This window comes from Onychostruthus taczanowskii, unplaced genomic scaffold (assembly GCF_017590055.1).
Source record: "Onychostruthus taczanowskii isolate IOZ18803 unplaced genomic scaffold, ASM1759005v1 scaffold151, whole genome shotgun sequence".
NCBI classification, from domain to species: domain Eukaryota; kingdom Metazoa; phylum Chordata; class Aves; order Passeriformes; family Passeridae; genus Onychostruthus; species Onychostruthus taczanowskii.
In genome coordinates, this window is record NW_024498697.1 from 118979 (window position 1) to 142554 (window position 23576).

The following is a 23576-nucleotide window of genomic DNA, read 5'->3' on the forward strand; positions in this document are numbered from 1 at the left end:
CAATTACAAGAGAGAAAATGAGCTGAAGGCTCGTAACTGCAGAGGCCGGTCCCTGTGAGCAAAGGGCCACATGTCCCCTTTTATGGCCAGCCATAATTCCCTCCTTGGCTCAAAGGCGGCTGTGAAAAGAGCAGGACTGGTTCAAACTTCCTTGGGGTCTCCGTGGCAACCAGCCCTGCAGGAGCCTTTTCTTCCTTTCCCCTCTTTCCTCTTTTGTTGTTGTTGTTGTTGTGTCATTAAAACTTCCCGGATTGAATCCCCACCAGGCTGCTGGGCAGGCAGTGCTCCAGAGCTCCTGTGCCTCCAGCCAGCCTCTCCTCTGCCCTGCACCGGCACAGCTCAGCCCCAGCCCAGCAAAGCCCAGTCAGAACTAAGCCCCAGCTCAGTAAAGCCCAGTAAAGCCCAGTCCAAACTCAGCCCCAGCTCAGCAAAGCCCAGCCCAAACTCAGCGCCAACTCAGTACAGCCCAGTCCGAATTCAGCCCCAGCTCAGCAAAGCCCAGTCCAAACTCAGCCCAGTCTGAGCTCAGCCCCAGCCCAGCAAAGCCCAGTCAGAACTAAGCCCCAGCTCAGTAAAGCCCAGTAAAGCCCAGTCCAAACTCAGCCCCAGCTCAGCAAAGCCCAGTCAGAACTCAGCCCCAGCTCAGTAAACCCCAGCCCAACTTCACATCAGGATATTTTTCCTGTCCCACTTCGTTCCTGCCTGATATTTTGGCTTCTTACAGTTGAGCCCATCCCCAGAGTGCTCAGACAGAAATGGGAACTCTGCTCCCTCCAGGCTGGGCTTTGTCTCAGGAGGGGCGTGGGGCAGCCCAGCCCTGGCACCCCCGTTCTGGGGCAGCCCAGCCCTGGCACCCCCGTTCTGCAGAGGCCCTCTTGCACCAGGTGCTGGGGCTGAAGGGGCTGTTGGGGACCTGCAGAGTCCTTCCCTGGCACAGCCAGTCCTGGCCAAGCACAGCCCTGCCAGACCCAGCACCACCACACCTCTGTGAGAGCAGGGGCAGCCCAGCATGCAGGATCTGTGACCTGTGTCACCCATCCCTCCCTGGCAGCATCCATGGCACAGGAGTGCAGGGGCTTGGAGCCAGGGAAAAGCAAACCCCGTGGATTAGATCTTCTCCTGTGCCCTGCTGCCCGTGCTGGGCTGTGCCACCTCCCCAGTGCCATGGCCAGGGCTGGGGTGGGAGCAGATCTGGGCTCTGGGGAGTGAGGCTCCATCTCTGCTCCCTGTGACAGGGACAGGAGCCAGGGAATGGCTGGAGCTGTCAGGGGAGTTGGGATGGAGGTCAGGGAAAGGCTCTTCCCCAGAGGTGCTGGCATTGCCCAGGGAATGGTCCCAGCCCTGAGGCTGCCAGAGCTCCAGGAGGGGTTGGACAGCACTGCCAGGGATGCCCAGGGTGGGATTGTTGGGTGTCTGGGCAGGGCAGGAGCTGCTCTGGATGGTCCTTGGGGTCCCTTCCAGCTCAGGACATTCTTTGAGTCTCATCCCATGATTCCAGGTGGGAACATTTTCTGTGGGCACAGCAGCTCAGCGAGGAGGAGCTCTCCAATCCTTGCAGTGCTCCAGGGCACTCACAGCCAGCCACAGCCCAGGGGAAGCACAGCATGGATGGAAATCCATGAATCTCCTTTTCCTCCACTCACCCACATCACAGGGCTCCACAATTTCCAGCTGCAACATCATGGAAAATCACAGCCTGCAGCAAAAAATAGCTGGTCTCATTCTTTTACCCATCTCCAGGATACTGCTGGGCTGGAGTCCTGAGGAAGGAGAGAAGGAAGGGCAGGAATGACTCTGCTCCTGTGCTCCCCATCCCTCCCCCATCCCCGGGATGCATTCCTGCAGATGTCAAGGTAGACATAGCTGCCTTCAACAAGTCCAGGACCTGGGGCGTAGTTCCTTCATGTGCTCAGCTTGTTCAATTAGTCAGATTTACTGCAGCCCTGAGAGGCAGCTCAGCCTCTCCCGTGGATCCAGGCTGCCCCAAACACGAGGTGAAATCTTCTCTTCACTTCCAGCTTCAGAGGGACACCACGAGCTGGCCCTTACAGTGCTTTTTGTGCAGCGGAGCTGCTCCAGGAGGCCCCTGAGGCTGCTCCCACACCAGCCAGAGCTATCACACCCCTGGCACATCCTCACCCCCTCACCCAGCCCTGCTCAGCCCAGACCCCTCACACACACCTTGGCAGCTGGGGCTCTGCACAGACTCCCCCATCCCACTCATGCCTCCCCTGGATCCCCAGCTACTGCTTCAAACTGGTGCAAAAATCACATTATTGTGCAGGAAAACCTTCTGAGGCCTTTCCCTTCTGAGACCTTTCCCTTCTGAGGCCTTTCCCTTCTGAGGCCTTTCCTTAGACTGCCCTAAATGGCTCAGGTGAAGACTGAACAGAGCCCTAAATGGCATCTGGAAATCATTTTCTCACTAAGAGCCAATGGCTGCTGGTGGGAAAAGTGTCCCAGAGGACCAGACTTGGATTTCCCTTTACTCCAGAAGAGAGTGGGGATGGCTCGGGGCAGGGATGGCATGGACAGAAGAGCAGGAGGTGAACAGAGAACACTTTAAAGTGCAACCCAAGCTCTGTCAGCCCAGAGCAGTGACTCCACATGATGCCAACACTATTTCAGGCAAATCCATGCCAGTCAAACATAATAAAGTCCTTGTGTTTACTGAAGTTTGAGATGGGTCTCACTGCTCACACTCTGTGCTCCACGTTGCCATAGCCACTAAACCCCATGTGTTAGGCCTTCATTAGGGCTGGGTTTTTTTGTTGTTTTTTTTGTTTTGTTTTGTTTTTTGAACATCTCCTTGGCAAAATAGAGCAAAGACCTGAAAATCTAACGGAGTTTGAAGGAATTAAAGTGGATGACACGAAAAAAAGGTGTTTTTATTGACAGTCTGTAGCATGGGCACCCAGGCTCTGAGGTGAAGTGTCCTGGAGGAGCCAGCACTCAGCACTTCCACTTCAGTCATTTCCTGTGATCCCCTGGCCACAGAGGATATTTGTGACTAGAAAGAACAACTGAACCTTGGGCAGTACCATTTCTGCTTTTTCTGCCTTTCAGATATGAAACCTGGGGTTCCAGTCCTGCTCCTCTGCTCAGTATTTATCCAGCTGAGATTCACAGCTGTCCCTAGGTGCTCCAGCTCAGACTGCACAGAGGGGGAGGCAGCTCCTTCCTGCTAATGGGATCCACACAGAAAATGTGATTTTGCCAGGTTTGCAAGAAATCCAGGGATAGATAAAGAACCTGGGCCAGTAAAATCGTATGAGGAGCTCTTGGGAAAGCTGAGAACACAGCACGAGTTTCTTGATTTGGATCTGAGAACAGGTACTACAGCAGGTTACATTGCTGATGTTTTAAAATGCAAGCTTTCCCTTGTAATAAAAATGTATCTTTTTGGTTTTTTTAAAAAATCAAATTTTTAACAAAAATATATCCTTTGTTTTTCCTGTTTAAAGGGAAAAAAAAAAACAAAACAAGACAAAAAAGACACATAAAGAAAAAAAAACCAAAGCAACAACAACAACAAAAATTAAAACAAACAAACAAACAAACAAACACACACACAAAAAAAAACCAAACAAAAAAAAACCCACAAAAAAACCCCAGAAATCCCAGGGCCTTGGCCACAAGACTGAGATACTGCAGGAAACTGGCTGAAAAGAGTTTCTATCATCAGTAGTAGACAAAAAATATCCCAAGTGGAGGAATTCTACTTAGAATAGTTTGTAAATAAATTGAGTGAGGTAAAGGATATTTGTAGGGGTAAAAAAAAAAAAAAAAGAGCCATAAAGTTATTGCTAAACCAGTAAAAGCAGTGGCAAAGTGTTTTGTTAATCTCAGAGGTGTTCTCACAGGATGGCTCTGTCCAGGTGAGACCAGCCCAGGTAACACCATCTCACAGCATCCCCACCAGAGGTGACGAGCCTGAAGAGCCAGAGGGAACACAAGGATCCAGGAGAGAGGTTTGGCCAAGAAAAATGAACAGAGGGAATTTTAGAGGGAATGTTATTGTTACCTGTCACGGGTTAGCAGCAAACAGAGCCCTCAGGATTTCAGTAGTTTCAGATGGAAGGAGTCAGACAGTTCATCAGGCTTTGAGGAAGGATTTCCTCAGCTCTTCACAGATTTTCTGTAATTATTAACTTTAGAACTGATGATTCATCAGAGTACCAATGTCCTATTTCACCTCCACTTTAGACTCTAACAACAAAATTTAGGTCTTCGAACCATCAAACCCAGCTGGTTTTAGGACTTGCCAACCCTTAAAAGACCATTGTCCAAGAGATCCACCTCCAGTTCTGCTGCTGGCCATGCCCAGACCTGAAATTCAGCCTTGGCACCCACCTATGCCACCCTTCACTGTGAGCTGGGGTGGACCTGCAGGTCAAGCCCTCTGACCCCTCTCACTGCTTAGGGCTGCACCACAGGCCTTGTGCATCTCCTGTCATCCCCAAAAATCTGAGCCAGGGCTCTAAACCCCCTCTGTGAGGTGTGAGTTGTCCTCTCCACATCATCCTGACCCTGGGGTGACTCCACCAGGAGGACTCTGAGCTCCTGGAGCTCCTCAGGGGTTCCACACGTTGAAATCCGCACTGAGCACAAATCCAGGAGACTCCGTGGTCCCATCACCTTCCCCAGACACTTGGTCTCTTCCTGCTGGTAGGTTGGATGGAGAAAGGAGGAAAAGCTAAAAGAAGGCAAAGTTACACAGTTAGAGCCCAAGGGGAAGGAGAGGCACATTTCCAATGGGATCACAATGCTCCTTTGCTGGAGTGCTGCTGGAATAAACCAAAGATCCCCTCCAGCAGCAGAGTTTGCAGTGCCACAATGTCCCACGACACACAAGGACCTCTGTAGTGACATTGTAAAGGCAGCAGGACTTTTCTTGAGCAGCCAAACCTCTGACTTCCTCAATTCCTTTCATTTCTGGGCATATTGAAACTGGCCTATGAGAGTCAATATTGCCAAACTAGACAGAGTGATGTGATTGAAAGACCCTCAGTTAATAAAACTGTCACTCAGCAGCACAAGGAGGTATCTATGAGGGAAATTTTGAAATTGTACTCTTTTGGGTAACTGTCATTTGCTCTTAGAAATTACATTTAAAATTAATGTTTGCTGTAGAACTTATAAATATTTGTTCAGGCTAGCATGAAGTATGCCCAGGATAATTTTAGCATGTACGCATCAGATTTTCATTTCACATCAGAGGAGACTCAAAGTGAGTCTGTTCCCTTCACAGCCAATGGAGTCTTCACCCCTGGGAGACAGGTCCTCCTCCCTGGGGAGCCCTGCTTGCTGCCTCAAGGCTTGGGGCATCAAGGCTGACACAGCCAAAGACACAGCTGAGAACTGCCATTGTTTTTCTGCTCGTTTTTCTGCTCATTTCACTGGGAGAAACTGGGAGCCAAGAGTCTCCTGTAGCTGGATCAGGGACAGGCAGGACCTTCTGCTCCCAGGATCTCCAACCCAAATCAATTACAGACACACTCCAAACACAATCTCCTCACCAAAGTTGGTACAACACAGATTCCTTATGGTGCTGGGACAAGATGTTCAGAGAGCAGAGTGGAATGGAGAAGTGAAAGAATTTGGGGGGATGAGCATCTCCAGAGACTTCCTCAGACACCTGTCAGAGCCATGGAGAGCATTGCCATGAATTCTGTGTGCCTGGGATCAGCCCTTCACTGTGCATCTGTGAGGACCTGCCCGTGGCCACATCAGTGTGTGGGAGCTTTGTATCTCTGCTCTGCTGTAGCACAGCCTGTCACACACTGAGATCCCTGCCCTACCACAACAGAAAATAAACCTCTGATTTTGGGTCTGGGGTTACTTTCCCTCCTGGTTCCTGCAGAGGAAGCACTTTGTAGCTCATTATTCGCTTGGTTTATAAATACCAGCACCCAGAAATGGACAAGGAGCATTTTGTGTTCCCCAATGTCTGATGGACAGGAACGTCTCAACCACCACAGAATCACTGAGGTTGGAAAAACCTTAAAGATCATCAAATTCAACCATTAACCCAGCACTGCCAGGTCCACCCAGACCTTGATGATGGTCTCCAACCAACAACACCTCAATTCTCATTTCCCCAACTGGATTTCTACAGTGTCTGAGGTTTTCCTCCTCTCCCATGGGCTCAGCCACCTGTAGTATCACCTGAGACATCTCACTTCAGTCTCTCCAGCTGCTGCCTCACTAGCAGTGACACTTCAATGACAAAAATTCTGTCCCTTGGTACTTTCAATCCTTATTCTGTTTGTGCAGCTCCAAAACATCAACCAACACAAACCTGGGCAGCACTTCCAGTTCTGCTTTTGCCAGAGCAGCTCACAGCATTTCACACAGCCCAGGGCTTTGTTTAGGCAGTAAGGGAAGAGTGCCTGGGACCATTCCCTGGCCCTGGGATGAGGCAGACAGGGGCACCTTCATCCATCCTGAGAAACTCCTTAAGCTCCAGAACAGGTGAGTCAAATCTTACGGGTCTGTTTGGAACAGTTCCTGTCCCACACTAACCCCAAACTGTGACTAAAATCTGCTTAGGGCTGGGTCAGCTGGCTGGGCCAGCTCCACACCAGGGTCCATCTTCATGGTGAAAAACATGGGATGTAAATTTCAAGACCTGAGGAAGATTTCCAGCTAGTGTTAAATTTACTGGAGCAGCTTAAATCCACGTGTCCCCAAATGTCATTGGACAAGTGCTCCTTTCTTAGACCCAGTTCAATAAAACCCATCTGGGTTCCAGGAAGATTTGCCAGGACAGACTACACCCAACATCCCCTTTGGGAATGAAACCCCCCAAAAAGAACAAGAATATTTAATAACTATGGTGGGTCACAGTCAGCTGGAAAACCCATCGGAGTAAGCCTGGGGAAATTTGGCCTCACAGTGCCTGCAGCAGGTGCAGGGAGTGATGGAGAGGGGACGTGTGAGCATCTGCTGTGTCCTTCCTTGGGTGTGCCATGGCCAGGACAGCACCCACCCCTTCTGAGGGCAGAAGCATCCAAACACCAAAATCAGGCAGAACTGGCAATCCAGACTGGCAGAAGCAAGAGGCAGGTGCATCACAGGATCATGGAATGGTTTGGGTTGGAAGGAACCTTAAAGATCATCTCATTCCACCCCTGCCATGCACAGGCACACCTTCCAGTGGCCCAGGTGGCTCCAAGCCCTGTCCAGCCTGGCCTTGGGCATTGCCAGGGATCCAGGGGCAGCCACACCTTCCCTGTGCCAGTGTGTGATTAAACACAATGAGGAATTTGTTTGTGCCCAGAGCCTTAAGATCCAGAGGAGGTCTAGAGCTTTCAAAATCATGAGATGCCTTGAGCTGCCCAAGACAGGACCTTAAATCACCATTACTGCCATGGCTCTGAAATAAACTGATTTGTTGGCTGCTCCTAAAGCACCTGATCACGAGGTGGTTCCACCCTGAGCAGCCCCAGGGCAGCAACAGAGCTGTGGTTGCTGAGATGCTTTAGGAGAAAAAGCAACTTGTTTGTCTTCTCCCATTTCTTTGTCCCATTCTGTCGAGTCATCTCCTCTGACTGCACAATAGCTCCTGTTAAAACAGGCTCTCTACCCAATAACAAGGATTTTAAAGTAAAATCTTTGTTGGGTCTATTTGCAAATCATGAAACTGATTCGGGTTGCTTTGGTTTTTTTCATTTTTAGGGTTACTTGTGTGAGGTTTTGATAATATTTTCATCTTCCTGCACCCAGAGATGCACTTCACAAGCAGTCCATCTGTGGGACACGTCCCCATCTGCCTGCTCCCCTCTCACCATGACATGGTATTTTTTTCTCAATAGAAAGCCAGGCTGCCCCTGCTCCCCCTCCATCCATCACCCCCACACAGTGAAAACCTGGGTTGTGAAGGTTTCATTTCAACTTTATCACCAGTTTTGCCCACACCACCACAGGCAGAGGGTTTTCTGTCCCTCCGTGCCCCCATCCCTGTCCATTTGAAGAACAAGTTCTGCTTCACTCCCACTGCAAGATTAAGCTCGACCACAGCCACCCCTCACCACAGCCACCCTTCATCCTTACCTTGCTGAGTCTTGGCATTCAGGGGCAGCACATCCTGGGCTTCAAGTGGAAAAAAAAAAAAAAATTGAAAAAAAAATTTAAAAATTGAAAATGCTCGCCCCAAATCGCAGTGCCCCAGTGGAGTGTGGTGCACAGAGGGTTTGTCCGTGGCAGCGAGGGCTCGGAACAAAGTTGTGGGGTGGAGGGGGAGGAGAGGGTGATTGACAGCCCTGGGCTGAGCCTCATCCCTCACCTTGGGCCATGCGGTCTGATTGGCCGCCTGCTGACATCCCCGAGCCCTGCACTTTTTAATAGACGCTTTTGGATGATCTACGGGGGAAAGGCTTGGAGAGGTGTGTTTCTGACAAGCCAGAAAGTCACCCGAGCCACGAGGGACTTGGCTTCACTCTTTTTACCCCCCCCCCCCCCCTTTTTTTTTCCTTTTTTTTTTTTTTTTTTCCTGGGAGGAGGGGGATTCTTCATTTTGGCACTTCATGTTTTTCTGAAAACTTCGCGGCGATTTTCCCCTTGCACCAGCCTGGACTAATGGATTACCACCTGCTTGGACTAATTCTGTCTTTTCTCTTCAATGGCACAAAGGTCCTAGCCGGTTACCCAATTTGGTGGTAAGATTCCTTCCTCCCCTCGCCCTTCCTCTCCCTATGATTGATTAATGAATTCATTAATTATTAGCCATGGGAGCTGTGTGTTCCTTCCTTTTCACCCCTCGCCCTGCGGAGCTGCCCACGGCTGCATGCTGGAGTTGAAGCGTGATTTTTTCAGATTTGACCTGTAATTAATGAAATCTGTGAAAAGTTTGGGCGTTATTTTGAAAGGGCCATGCCTGGGTTTCCCTTTGCGCAAATGGAGGCTTCCCTACCACTCTTAATTTCTCCATTTTCGGCACTGTAGCGATGGGCTCTTGGTTCAGATGTGAAAGGATGCGGTTTTATTTCCTTGTGCAATGGGAATTTTGTCTCTCTGCCACAGGGATTTTCTTCCTTTCCATGAAACTGCAATTGATGCTTTAAAAAAATTTTTAATTCTATTTTCTGTTTGGTTGCTGCGTTTTTTGGACTTCTTTCCCTTCTTTTGTTGTATTCTGTCATGTGAATTTAGTCCGGCAAATAACACAAATGGCACCTGAGAAAACATTCATTAGTAAAATTGCTTAAAGGTAGATTTTGTTAATTTTAATTATGGAAATGTCGCTAATTTCCTTGCACCAATGAGAAAAATAGATTTTAAAATAATTGGTTGTATCTTATAATGAGACTGGTAAGTAACCAGAGTTACTTATTTTAAAAATAAATCTAACTCTATATAAATGAATATCATAACAAAATGCAATTGGAAGCCCTTTAGAACAAGAAATATAGAATTAAATATTCCAGGTCATTTAAATCCAGCAGCCAGCGAGTTGCATAACAAAATATTTCAGTTTATTTCTGTCTTTATGCAGGATTTCTTGCTGGAATATCTCTTGTTAAGTTTCTGTATGTGCCAGGTAGGGGCTGTGAGCCTGATGATCCATAGGGAAAAGAGGGAGATGGTGGAATTTGGTGCTACTGAGATTCTTGGGTTATTTTCGCTTTTCCAGAAAAGTCTCTCTTCTTTATTACTGAATTAGATCCTTTCAGTGCCAACATGGAGATGGCAAGAAGTAGGTGGGAGTGAACTTGGGAATGGACTGCCATGTCTGGGAATATTTAGAATTCAGGAGGGAAAAGATGAATTTTTTTTTTTAATAATCCATTTATTACCGTGGACTTTGGGATGAGAATGTGCCGTTCCAGAGGAGAAAGACTGAGAGCACAATGAGAAGTCCCCGCTCAGGAAGCGTTTCAAAGCTCCGCAGGTTCATGAAATGGCTAAATCACAGCAGGTTTTCCTGGAGAATTAAATGATTTCCTCGCCCTGAGTGTGGCTGCTGAACTTCAGACCCTCCGCCCAGGGCAGGGGAGGCTCCTGAAATACAGAGAGCAGCACTTTGATTCCTTCCATCCCTTTGCTCCCCACCTGGCACCGCTGTGCGGGCACGGGGCACGCGGAGGAACAGGTCAGGATGCCAGGGCAGGAGCTGCCTGGGCAGGGACAGCTCACCATAGCATCAGCTCATCCCACCAGCCCCTGAGCTGCCCCAGGCTTTGATATAAATCAGGATTTAATGCCCAAATCAAAATCAAGGAGGGTTTCAAGTCTCAGAGCGAGCAAGCGAAACCTTCTCGATGAAAAGGTCTCTTTTTCCCCTGTGAAGCAAAAATGTCCCTGTGAGCAAAATGTCTCCTGTGCCTGTTTTCAGGAGCAAATGCTGCAGACAGGTGTCTGCCCAATTCCCTTCTCCCAAAGCCCTCTGAGCTCACCCCAAAGGAACAATACAGAGGATGTAGGGCACAGACACCAGGGGCATGGCAAGCAGCATCCCTGGAAAGGAGGGAGTCGAACACACTCGCCACAGAATTTCATGCACAGATCCAGGTTTTGTGTATTTTTATAGATTCTGGCAACATTAAACTGCCAGAGAGTCTCTGCTGCTCTGGAGGGGCGCGAGGAGGTGCCCAGTGTAGGACTGAGGTTGCAAATGCTGTGGGGTTTTAGAGGTTCAAGGCTGAGGGAGCAGGAGGGCAGAAATACCTGGGCCAGGGCTCCCTGGTGCTCAGGCACAGACAGTGCTCCCAGAGCACACAAATTCAAGGCCTCCTTTGGTCCCATGGAAGGCTTTCAATATCTGCTCTGTGGAAATGAGGTTTATGTGGTGGACTCTGTCACGGCGTTATCTATGCTCTTAAAAAAAACATCATTTTCCAATTGTCTTCCTGGTCCTCTGCTCTTCAGGCAGGCACAAAGGAGGCTTTGGGGGGATGAGCCCCACTTGCAGGGTTCAGCACACCCCAGAACAGGGCAAAGAGAGCAAAGGTGGGGCTCAGCATCAGCCTGGGCCCCTGTGCTGCTGTCCTGCAGCACTCCAGGCCAGGCTTAGCTGGGGCTCCCCTGGGCTTCCTTAGCCCCAGCTAAGCCCATCTCTGCTAAACTTGAGACTTTCAGGGGGGCTGCTCATGTGGAAGAGCCCCAAGGATGCCGACAGTGCCCTGTCCTGCTGGCACCTTCCTGGGGATTTTCCTGCTGGATAGGGAATGTTTTGGCAGCAACATCGAAACAGATCCTTTCTGCTGTGGGACAGAAAGGAGAAAAAGGTTTATTCCTGTGGTGGGGAGGAAGTGTCTGTGTGTGCCCTAGGAAAAGGAGAGTGATGAGAATGGGGTCTGATCTCCTTGTAAATGGGTTTGGGGGTGGCTGGAATAATCCTGCTGCTCCACTGTGAGCCAGACAATGCCAGGAGCCCGGCAGCAGTGACACTGCAGGGATAAAGGCAAAGGGATGGAGCTGCTGAGGGCTTGTGGGGTGTGTTTTACTGAGGGGCCAGGGAAGGACGTGGTCCTTGACATTGTCCAGAGAGAGGGGAGCCCAAGTGCAGCCCTGGAGCTCTGCAGGGGGGTCCTGCCCCAGCTCAAAGGGAAGGTCCCTGTGCTGCAAACCCAGAGCTTGGTGTCCAGACCCACTGGTGGCTGCAGGATGGCGAAGCCAAGAGGGGGTTTCAGCCCAGCTGGGTTGTTGGAAACTCCCTGACATCTCCCTGTCCCCGGCCAGGCAGCTCTGAGTCAGCTCCAGGGGTGGCTCAGGCTGTGGATGTAACCTCCAGGGAGGTATTTTGACACAGGTCCAACCCTTCTTCACATGCTGCCATCCCATCCCAGCCGTGAGAGGGAACAAACAGGGCACAGATGGGAAAAGGTCACTGAAATGCTGCCTGTGAGTGCTGACAGGAGGAGCTGAGGCCAACAAAGCTCCCTCAGAGACGTGTCCAACACTTTGGCTGTCTGGCTAGTGCTGCTAAAAGAGAAGGAGGAGATGGGGAGCTGTGGTGGGGCCATGCAGACCAGGCTGCTGCTCCTCCTGACCCCCCAGGAGTGGCGTGGGTGGGGGCAGAGTGGGCAGCAGGGCTGTGGGCAGAGAGGGCACAGCTGGGCTGACCTGGGGCTGCCCGTGGAAACAGCCCTGAGTGCCTGACTGGCCACAAGTGGTCAGGAGCTTGTGGCTCTAAAGGGTTTTGTGGGCTTCAAGGTTTTCTCCAGTGTTTTTCCCAGCCAGGCTTAGCCAGTGGGAACTCCCTGCTGAGTGGGATGGTCACTCCATGCCATGAAAAGCAGAGTTCTGGAGCTGGGATTGGGGTGGATCCTGAGTCCTGAGCAGCAGGACAGCCCCAACCAGTGCCAGAGCAGATCTGCAAGGATGCACAGCCTCACGAGCCTCAGGACTTGGCAGAGTGTTCCAGGTGGCATCTCTTGCTGGTTCTGTCCCTCCCCAGTGCAGAATCCCAGCGTGGTTTGGGTTGGAAGCCGCCCTGGAGGTCGTTTTGTTCCAGCCCTGCCAGTGGAGTCCTGAGCTCAGCAAAGCTTCAAAATGCTCCCAGAGCATGGCAGCACGGAGCAGTTGTCACATTGTCACATTGCTGACCTTCAGGAGGTCTCATTCCCTCCGAATGAACCCCTCGTGTCTCCTGGAGTGCCCCAGGACAAGGGCAGGGCCAAGACAAGCCTGGAGCCACAGGAGCCCAGGGAGAAGGGCTCTGACTCACTCAAGAGCCTTAAGACACAAATCTCTGTTACCAGTCACAACTGAAGTCAGAAGTAAATTTAAGTGGCCACAAAGAGCTCTGAAGAGGCTGCTGAATTTCAACCAGCTGTATCTTATTTGACTCCTTCACTGAAAGCAGCGTTTGCCAAAGTGAAGCCCTTGCTAAAGGCACCCCAAGGAAGAGCACTGGGAATTCAGGGGGGGGTTGGCCACCCCACCCTCTCAGCTGGAGGTGCTGGGGTGGGGGAGGCCACAAACCAGTGATTTCCCATGCCAGCTGTGCTGCCTGCTGAGCCACTGCCCCAGCTGATGGGGTCAGGCAGGAGCTCACACCCTGTGACAGGGGCAGGGCTCGGCCTTCAGGAGGCTGAGCTAGAACAGAGACTGGACACAGCTAAAGAATAAACTGGGGATTCATTAGGAGGCCTCAATGGATCCACCTTGGGCAGCACAAGAGCCCAGCCAGGGCTGCACTCCAGGTGAACCCAAAATGGTCACAAAATGCCCCGCTGCTCACAGGGTCTCTCACTTCTATAAGCTCTGATCCATTTGCATATTGCAGTTAATTGTCCAATTACAGCTTTAGGTTATCAAGTCCCATCCTGCTTGTTTTTCTCTCTTCAGCCCATGTTGTTTCTGCTCTTGGGCCTGAGATCTGGATCATTTGTCCTTGGTCCCCAGCTGGAGCAGGAATTGTTTTGTCTCCCTGCTCTGTGCAGAGAGCTCACCATCCCCTCATGTGAAGCCCAGACCCACACAGTAAAGCAGCAAAGAACCTGAAAAATAGAAAAACTGAAACCTGAGGCATCAAGGGCACGTTGACAGGGTGGCAGGAACAGAACTCACAGCTGGGTTCACCTCAGATCCAGTGAGCTAGGAGCACCTGGGGCTCCTGTGATGCTGTGGGCAGCTCAGGCACCGCTCAGGAGGGATGCAGAGGAACTGGAGTGTGGCCAGTGGGGCTGGAAAGGTGGAAAGGGAGGTCCTGGACTCGTACAGGGTGACCAGGCAGGGTGAGAGGGGCTCAGGGGGGCTCTCACAAACAGCACAGGGCTGGTCTCTCCTCTCCAGTGCTGAACAATTAACAAAGGGCAATTGTCATCATTGAGTCAGAGATGACACAGAGTCACATCAGAAGGCAAAATGGCAAAAAGGCTTCGTTTATTTCATCCTCTTTTCTTTTATAGCTTAGTTCACTGCAGGTGGACCTGACTGGTCATTTAATCAATACATTTCACATGACTGGCTAATTAACAAGACACCCATTTGTAAACAACCTTATGAGAAAAAAAGCAAAACAGATTTTTAGAAAAACAGCACCTGCAGGTTGTTTTAATACTTGGCTATTATTGTTTATCCCCAGCTCCCTAAAGCTTCCCAGGCTGATTCTGGGAGAGCTTACCTGAGCAGATTGTCACATCCACAGGGCAATGCCAAAAAAAGGGTCACTCCTGAGGGGACTCTCCTTGCTGCAGGGAGGTGAGGAAGCACTGTCCTGGGACATTTGTAGGATCAGACTGCACCACCCTGGCTGGTCCTACTCTGACCTCCAGGGATCCCCCCAGGCTCCCCTCCCGTGGCTGTGGCTCCCTTTGCTGAGGCCAGTGCCACCAAAGGTGGTGTTTGAGGTTCCTCCTGACACACAGCTCCAGGCCACTCCATTCCCAGGGCACATTTGATGGGGGTTCTGCCTTCCAGACTCTAGATCAGGAGGCTAAAAGCAGCCAGTTTATTGGAACCCCTTCTTTTATACCCTGGTCTGATGCAGGTGGACCTGACTGGTCATTTAATAATTTCACATGTTTGGTTAATTAAGAAGACACCCTTTGGGGTAAACATCTTTGAGGAAAACAACTTGTTGTAAAAACCACCTGCAGATAGTTTACAGTTCTTTCTCTCTGCCTCCCTAAAAGTTCCCAGACCAATTCATGGGAAAGCTTATCTAGCTTTCTCTCTCTCTGACCAGACTGCCAATCCACACTCCTGCCCCGCTACTCTACACTTCTTACACTTCTGGGCCCAGGGACAGCCACCCCAGCTGGGTCAGGACAGGATTTTAGCTCATGTTCTCACTCATCCCTCTCAGAGGGGTGTGGGAGCCCAGGGAGGTGTCTCCAGCCCTCCCTCCCTGAGGGCAGCCTGAGCCCAGGGACAGGGCTCTGAGTCACTAAATCATCCTGACTTTTGAGTTTCATCCTCTAGCAGCAGACTCAGGAGGTGTTTGATTTCTGCTGCTGTCCTGGAGGACAAGTGGACATTCCCTGCATGGGTATCAGGGCTGTGAGCAGCAGGAGAAGGTTCTCTTCCCTCTGACATTGGTGATCTGAGTCCCAGTGATGCTCATCAGACCCTTCCATTGCTGGGTCAAACAGCTCAGCATGGCTGGATTTCATGTGGAAAGGCAGGAAAATGTTCAAGCATCCAGTTTTAGAGGAAAAAAAACAAGTATTACCAAGGAAGTAATAAAGACTAAAGAATTGAGCTGTCTATTGAAACATGCAGGTGTGATGCACAGCATTTCCATTATCTCTGGTATGTTTTAACTGAGTAATGTTTTCATCTGACCTGTGCTTCTCATCCCAGTGTCCAAGGCTCAGCCTCAGCCCTCTGGGAATCCCCTGGAGTGCTGCTCAGGCCCAGGGCTGCTGGGAACAGACCCTTGGTGTGGCAGCAGCTCAGCACCCCCAGCACATCTGGCAGGGCCAGTGCTGACCCTCCCTGCCCTGTCAGCCTTGCCTTGAGCCCAGGTTGTGTCTGTGGCAGCCTGGCCCAGCCCGAGCCTGCCCTCTGCTTCGTGCCAGGCCTGAGAGAAGCACCCTTAGCTGGTCCAGCAGGAGTTTTCAGCAGCTGCCTGAACTGGCTGCTCTCACTCACTGGTATCTGATGGTTCAATGTGTGACACCATGTGTATCAAATATAGAACATTTTTGAGCATTAAGATAGAAAGAACTCTGGATTCAGAGTCCAACCATTCACTAAGTCATGTGGACACATCACAGTCCTTGATGAAAGTCAAGGCTCATTCCATAAATACTGAGTAGCCATAATAATTTTTACATTATGACACTCATACCAAAGGCCTCTTGAAGGTGGATTCATGATTTTCTTTTCACATGGTTGTGATCTTGTCCAGTAGCTAGACTGGAACCTGCAGACTGAAACCCCTGCTGTGTTTAAGGCCACTCCTCCTCTCAGTTTCCCAAAGGCAGCAGCTCCAAATGGAGCTAGGGATGGAATTGTGCTCAAGCTGGGCCAGCTCTGAAGAGCTCTGAGCTGCGCCTGGAGATGCTGATCTGCAGCCAGGGGATTGTGATGGGATGTCTGAGCCAGGGCTCTGCTCTGGGAAGTCACCAGGGCACCCTCTGCTGCTGCTGCCCTTCTGTGAGGTCCAGAAGTTCTGTCCAGCCCTGATCTTGAGGGGTTGGAGCCTTGTCTTAGTTTGCAAAGCCAGGTGTCTGCTAAGGAAGGCAGGAACCTCCCCTGAAATGGAAAATGAAAAGCCTTCCCTTTGAATTGTTATAAATTTGAAATTAAAGGGCTCTCAGGCAAAGATGTGGAAGCAGGAGCAACAGTTCTTTACTAGGGAAGAAAATAAAAAGATAAAATAAACAATGCAGTAAACCAAAACAACACTGACAGAGTCAGAACACACCTGACACCCTGTGGGTCAGGGTGTTGGTAGCATCCAATTGGAATTGTGGCTGCAGCCCTCCTGGAGTGTCAGGGGTGGTTCTGCTGGAGCAGGGATCCTGGAGAAGGGTGGTATTTTCCTCTGAAGGTCCAGGGGAAGAGGCAGCTGCTGTTCCTCTGGGAATGCAGTGGAGAAAGCCATGCTGGTGTTCCAGAACTCAAGATTCTATCCAGGCAGGAATTCCTACCTGGACAGGATCTTGGCTCCTCCCCTGGGCTCACATCTCCCAGTGGATGCTGTAGTTCTTATCAGCCATGAGTGACATTCCATGGCCTGTTATCAGCACGTGTCCCCCCAGGAAGGATTGGGTGTGGAAGAGAGAAGGAAAACTGCCCACTGAACAGCAGACAGCTGCCATCCAGATGGCAAATGGAATTCAGCCTGCTTGGCAATGCAGGACAGCCTCCTGGGCTCAGCTCTGCGGGGCACAGAGCAGCCCCGTGGCGCCAGGCTCGACACCGGCACTTCACTGCTTCTGCTGGGACGAGACAAATTTGGTGTTCACCTGCTCCTGCTCCTGCCCACATCCTCATCCAGCTGCCAGCACTTCTCAGAGGATCTCTCAGGGATTTTCCCAGAGGACCTGAAGTGGGGAGGACTTGTCAGGAGCTCAGCTATAAAATTTACACATCACATAAAGAGCTCATGTCCCCTCACTTAGCTGAAGCTGAATTTTAGCCTTCTGTTGGCATTGCAATCTAATTTTTGCCGAACTAATCTTTCAATTTTTTGTGTATAAATGGCAGTGGCTCAGCGATATTGATGTTTGTAGTGAAGTCACAGCAGTGCTGGATATGGTGAGAGGTTTTCAGTACCAGGCTGTGTTATTTAAGGTTGTTTGGGTGAAGTTTTCAGGATAAAGGCATTGTCTGGATTGGACACAGGCTGAGATTTCTGTATTTCTTGTGCTGTGATTAACACTTGGAGCCCTTTAACACCACCTGTGCCCTGATTTGTTGCAAATCAACATGTATTATTAACACAAAATGTATTAAAAATCTAAACAGCCTATACTTAAAAACAATTTTGCTGAAGGAAATATAAATGGGGTTTGATCTATGGATAATAATAATGTTTTGGGTCTGATTATAATCTGAGCCATCCTAGGCTTTTTTTTGCTGTGGCAGAAACAGCAACATTGAGAGGTTTTTTGCTCTGAGGCCCCACTCAGAGAGAGGTCTCAGCCTGCTCCAGTCCAAGAGAGCCCTTTGGGATTCAGCTGTTAGAAATCCCAGAGAAGTAATGTCACAGTTCCCTCTTAACAAATCAGAAAGCAAAGAAAGTTCATCATTTATCAGCCCCAAAACAGGTCTAGGCATTTGTGGTCTGTCATGTCTGATATGTTCTATGGAAGTATTAATTCCTGGGAATTAATATTATTCCAGCTTTAAAAAATCTTAATTTTTAAAATATCAATATTTAATATTAATTACAGGAGATCAATATTGTTTTTGTTTTTAATATTAATATTAATATTTAATAGTAATTACTGGGAATTAATAGTATTACAGCTTTTTAAAAATTTTTAAAATTAATATTTAATATTATTACCCAGGAATTAATAGTATTCCAGCTTTTAAAAATATTGTTTTAAAAATAGTAATATTTAATATTAATTCCTGGGAATTCATATTATTCCAGCTTTTTTTAATGTTAATTCCAGCTTTTCATGACATAAGCTTTCCTTTGGGACAGAGGGATCTTGAGAGCCCTCAGCTCTCCCACTCCAGGAGCCCTCTCTTTCTGGGACCATACCCAGGACTCACCAGAAATCCCAAATTAACCCCAAAACCAGGGGCTTGTTTGCAAACCACGGGGTCTTTTACTAACACTTCTCATTGCCCTGGCTGAGCTCCCTCTCTCCAGTCCCACATCCAGCAGACACCAGGGCTGCTACTGAGGCAACAAAACACCCACAGCAGGGACTGGGAGCCTTGGCTTGAAGGGATTCCAGGCCTGGAAATGCCTGTTGGTCACCAGGGCTGTCAGTGCAGTGTTATTTGTTCTCAGGATGGAAGTTAAAAAGTAAGTTTTGGGGATTTTTTGGGTTTTAACATGTGTTTTTTATAGCGGTGTGTTTAATTTTTAAGTGGCAGTTTTGTAATTTTTTAAATGTTTTTTTAATGTAAAATTATTACATTTTATTTTTGGATTCTGTGAAATATATACGTTGCCAATTATTACTAAAATTATATTTTATATATAATTTTATGTAGAATAGTAAAATGCCACCCCTGGAACATGAAAGAACCACACTCTGAAAAGCAAATTTGCCCTGATAAAGGAGCCAAAGTCTCTAATTCCTTTTCTGAAGATAGGTTTCCTGATTTGCTAATTTGTTAATTTGTCTTTTTCACAAGTCACTGAACCTGTCTGCTTTTAATTAATCTTACAAATCTAATCAAGTCTAACTGGCACCTTTCCCAGTGCTCACACTTCTGAATGAGAAATTCTTTCCCTGCTGCCCTCCAGCCCCACCCTGGCTCAGGCTCCAGATCTTCTGCCCCCTTTTCAACAAAAGACCCTCCCTGGGGCAGGAAGGGTTGGTGTTGGGTGATAAAATCTTCAGGGTTTTTTATTCTCGTCCCATTTCTATGTCACAGACTCCCCCAAGTTTCCTGCAGTTACTTTCTAGAAATTGTGGAGGTTTATAATTAAGAAATTTGCAGTGGTCCTTGAAAAATGTCACAGGAGCTTCTTGCAGCCAGGGGCACATTTGCCAGGCAGGTTTTACCTGCAGAGGTCTCTTAGATGTTTTAGGGGGGGGTTTCTTTTTGTTTTTGTTTGTTTGTTTTATTGTTGCAAAATATTTCTGTTGTTTTTTTAAGTTCTGACTATTGCTCAGGCCTCATTAGGTTTGGTAACAACCAGCTCCCCTTTAATAATTTTTTAATGAAATTCACCTGTTGTCTGTCTCACAGGGGTTTTATGCAGAACAACAAGCCATGGCTGTCTCCATATTTTTACTTTTCTTTTCAATTTGCTGATTATTTTCCCCTACAAATCTAAAAATAAGATCTCCAGACACCAAGTCCTTGTCTGTAGGTTTGCTGGGGCTCAGGCTGCTGCTCTGCTGGTGAAGTGAGAACGTAAAAAGAGCTGGGAGTGGATATAAAAGAGATCCTTTGCCTCAAGCAGTGGTGCAGTGCTCAGCATCACAGTTTTGAGGAGAAAACCCCCAAAGGAGACCCTTCCCTGGTGTGCTGGGGCTGTGATTTTCTCATCATTTTGGGAGCAGTGGCACCTTTGTGATGTCCCTCACCCTAATGCCAGGAGGGTTGGGAAGAGCCAGACAAGAGGGGACAGCACCACCAAGGACATGCCCAGAGGCTCTGGAGGCTGTTGGAAATCAGCCTTTGGTGCCCAGAGGACACAGATGAGCTGCTCACAAGTGCTGTGAGCCCGTGGAGTGCAGATTTTTCCTCCCAGCACAGCCCTGCTCTGCAGGAGCTGCCTCTGTCCAGCCCAGAGCAGCAATGCTGGCTCAAGGGGCTGTAATTTCAGTCCCAACACTGTCCATGGCCCTTGTGTATTGTATTTGCAGGAAGGAATGATGCATCTGACTCCATGTTCTCAGAAGGCTAATTTATTATTTTATGATACTATATTATATTAAAGAATACTAAACTATACTATACTAAAGAATACAGGAAGGATACTTACAGAAGGCTAACAAGATAATAATGAAAACTCATGACCCTTCCCAGAGTCTCAACACAGCTTGGCCCCCAATGAGTCAAAACAACTCACACCAGGATCCAAGGAAACAATCACCTGTGGGTAAACAATTTCCAAACACATTCCAAAGGAGCAAAACACAGCAGAAGTAAATCAGATCATTATTGTTTTCCTTTTTCTCTGAGGCTTCTCAGCTTCCCAGGAAAAGAATCCTGGGCAAAGGAGTTTTTCCAGAAAATGTGAATGCCACACTTGTGGAACAGGAGTCTTGGTCTGTGGTGTAAATCCAGGCTGAGCTTTAGGTGTGCCTCCCTCTAGAGCCCCTGAGCTCCTGAGGCTGCTCCAGGGACCGGGGTTTGGAGCAGGAGACACTCGGGTTCCTCCTCAGGACTTGAGACCTCGGCTTAAGGTGTGCCTTGGCTTCTCTGCTTGGCTGGAAACCACACACAAAGTGGCAACTCAGATTTCTGAAGGCTGTGAATCCAAGGCTGGCTGGTAGGTAACACCTGGGGAAATGAACAGCTGGGGGTAAAATCTTCCCTGAGTGCTGGAATGAATTACATTAGGAAAGTGTTCTGTGGGAAGAGATGCTCAAAGAACATTGGCCTTGAGGTTGGGCTTTCAGGTTCTTGAGTCAGATCAGGCTCCAGTAACTCTCCAGTTCCCTGGCCTTACACAAAATTACACCTAAGAGAGGGTCCCCTTCCCTCACAGTCCTTGAGCACAACAATCCAGAGCCACTGTCCAGCTCAGGCCACCCTGATGCCTTGAGAAGGCTGAGCTAGAACAGAGGCTGGACAGAGTTAAATAATAAAGCAGGGATTTATTAAAAGGCCTCAGTGGATCCACCTTGGGCAGCACAACGCAAAATGGTCACAAAATGCCCCACTGGTCACAGGGTCTCTCACTTTTATAAGCTCTGATCCATTTGCATATTGGAGTTAATTGTCCAGTTACAGCTTTAGCCCATGCAGTCCCATCCTTCTTGTTTTTCTCTCTTCAGCCCACATTGTTTCTGCTCTTGGGCCTGAGATTTGGATCATTTGTCCTTGGTCCCCAGCTAGAGCAGGAATTGTTTTGTTTCCCTGCTCTGTGCAGAGAGCTCACCATCCCCTCAGGTGAAGCCCAGGCCCACACAGTAAAGCAGCACAAAGAACCTGAAAAATATAAAAACTAAAACCTGAGGCATCAACCGCACATCCCATCCCTGCTGGGACCTGCATGGACTGGGCTGAGCCAAATTTTACCCTTGCCTTGTTCCTTGTGGTGCTTCCCAACAGAGCTGAGGTTCCTGGGAAGGAGGCAGCAGCACCCACACAGAGCTTTGGGGCACAGCCAGTGTGGCACATGGTTCAGTCCTTCCTGCAATATTGATGGCAGTTTGTGTCTCACACCTTTCCAGAGCTCACAGCCTTCCACTCCAACTGCTTTGCCCTCCATGGAAAGAGAATAGCAGGAATCTCAGCCACAGTGCCCAGGATGGGCAGCCCAGCTGACCACTGCCCCCTCTGACCACTGCCCCCAGTGACCACTGCCCTCTTTGTCCCCTCTGGCCCCTCCATGCCAGTGTGGCACATGGTTCAGTCCTTCCTGCAATATTGATGGCAGTTTGTGTCTCACACCTTTCCAGAGCCCACAGCCTTCCACTCCAACTGCTTTGCCCTCCATGGAAAGAGAATAGCAGGACCCAGTAGTAAAGCAGCCTCATTTTTCACCATAAGAAACCACCAGGACTGGTTCTAGACCTGGTTTCCACAAGGTTCCATCTGAATTTTAACCACAAGAAACCACCTCATCCAGGACTAATTCCTCCATGCCAGGAGGGGACAGATTCCTGGGATTCCCTGTCAGAACTTGGGGTGGGTCTGACTGACCCCAAACTCTGCCACAAGCCGAGCAGGATGGGGATTTGACAGAGCCCCTGTTGCTGTCTGCACCAACTCCCGACTTCTCCACGAGGCCACTCGAGGCCTCAAAATCTCAGTGGGGCTGTTCTTCACACCCAGTCTGGTCTGAGGAGCATTTTGGCCTCAGTTCCTCCCCAACAATGTCTCTGTCACCCCCAGGCTCCAGTGCCATTGTCACTGCATCAGAGACCCTCTCTGTGCCCCCTCCCACTCCAGGGAACCACAGAATGTCCTGGGCTGGAAGGGACCCCAAGGATCATCAAGTCCCACCCCAGCCCTGCACAGACACCCAACAATCCCACCCAGGGCATCCCTGGCAGTGCTGTCCAAACCCTCCTGGAGCTCTGGCAGGCTGGCTGGTAACAGAAAAGCAGAGGGGGTGACAGAAGGAGGGGAGGTTGAGATTGCAGCATGAGCCAAGAGGGTTAAAATGAGCAACAGAACAAAGTGCAGCAGAAAATCCAGGGGTGGGAGATTTACGGAGAAAGGAATTTGTGTCTGAGCAAATAGGTGATATTTTGGGGATGAGACCTCCTCCCATCAGAAAGATAATGGCTTTTAGGGTGGGATTTTTCACAAGTGATGCTGGGTGTTAGAACCCAAACTGGAAATGAGAGGCTTTCAGGTCAGGAGGGAAATGGGAGAAAGGAGAGGTGGGGAGGGGAGGAAGAGGAGCTGCCCAAGTGTGGGAAATGGATTTGTAAAGAATTTTTAAAACTTGATAGAAAGTTTATATAGTTTTGTATATTTGTATGTAAACACTGAGATAAGGTGTGCTGACTTAGGAAGTTCATGAAATAGAGATGGCATTATGGAGACTGAACTAGAAACAAGTTTCAAAATATGGCATTACAAAAAGACCAGATATTTTAGAGAATTAGAACTGTGAAAGATACTTTGTAAAAACATCATATGGAGAAAGAATATAAGTGATTAGTGTTAAAGGCAATAGCAGCATTGTGTAGCAAAAGCTAATAGGCTAAAAAACATTTATAAGGTATTGTAACCAAGAAATAGGTTAGCTTCGAATAGAATAGCATTGAGTTTTACATCTCTTGTGTCTCACTATTCATAGAGAGTGATAATGATGTAAAATCTTTTTAAATGCCTCTCAGTTGTTCCATCTCTGTAAAAGCTAAGGAAGCAGTGGCACTGGCTCTGGTCAGAGTCATGGCAATTCCAGCTCCCAGCTGGAAAGCTCAACCAGGCAGGCAAGTTGGAGTGTTTTCAACAATCCTTGTCTTTGTGACAGTGACACTGAACTCACCTAGGACATCCTTCTTCTCTTCCCACTCTTCCCCACCACCCCCTGCCACATGTCTCCCTGCCCTGCCCTGATGGATCCCAGAATGGTTTCAGGCAGATCTGTCCTAAAAGCGCCACAGAAATGCTTTGGGTCCTTCAGCACCAAATCCATGGGGTGTTGCCAAAGAAGTGAATTTTAATCACAGAATCAAGGGACAGGCAGGGTTGGAAGTGACCTCTGGAGATCACAGAGCTCAAGCCTGCTCAAAGCAGGGCCGGGCAGAGCAGGGTGCCCCGGGCTGTGTCCACTTGGGCTGTGTTTCCAGGGATGAAACCTCCTCAGGCTGTCTAGGTCACCTGTTCTGCCACACTCACAGTGAACCAGA

The 23576-nt window shown here is 49.0% G+C and overlaps 1 protein-coding gene across 1 annotated transcript in view; it reads left to right on the forward strand.

Annotated features, from left to right (window-relative positions):
* The first annotated feature begins 8579 nt into the window (after positions 1-8579).
* The window catches only part of WNT3 (Wnt family member 3), a 41566-nt gene continuing 26569 nt past the window's right edge, over positions 8580-23576 (forward strand). Inside the window, exon 1 of the mRNA XM_041398961.1 lies at positions 8580-8660. Coding sequence (XP_041254895.1) covers positions 8581-8660 — 80 coding nt within the window. The 5' untranslated portion in view covers position 8580. The remainder of the gene's footprint in view (positions 8661-23576) is intronic.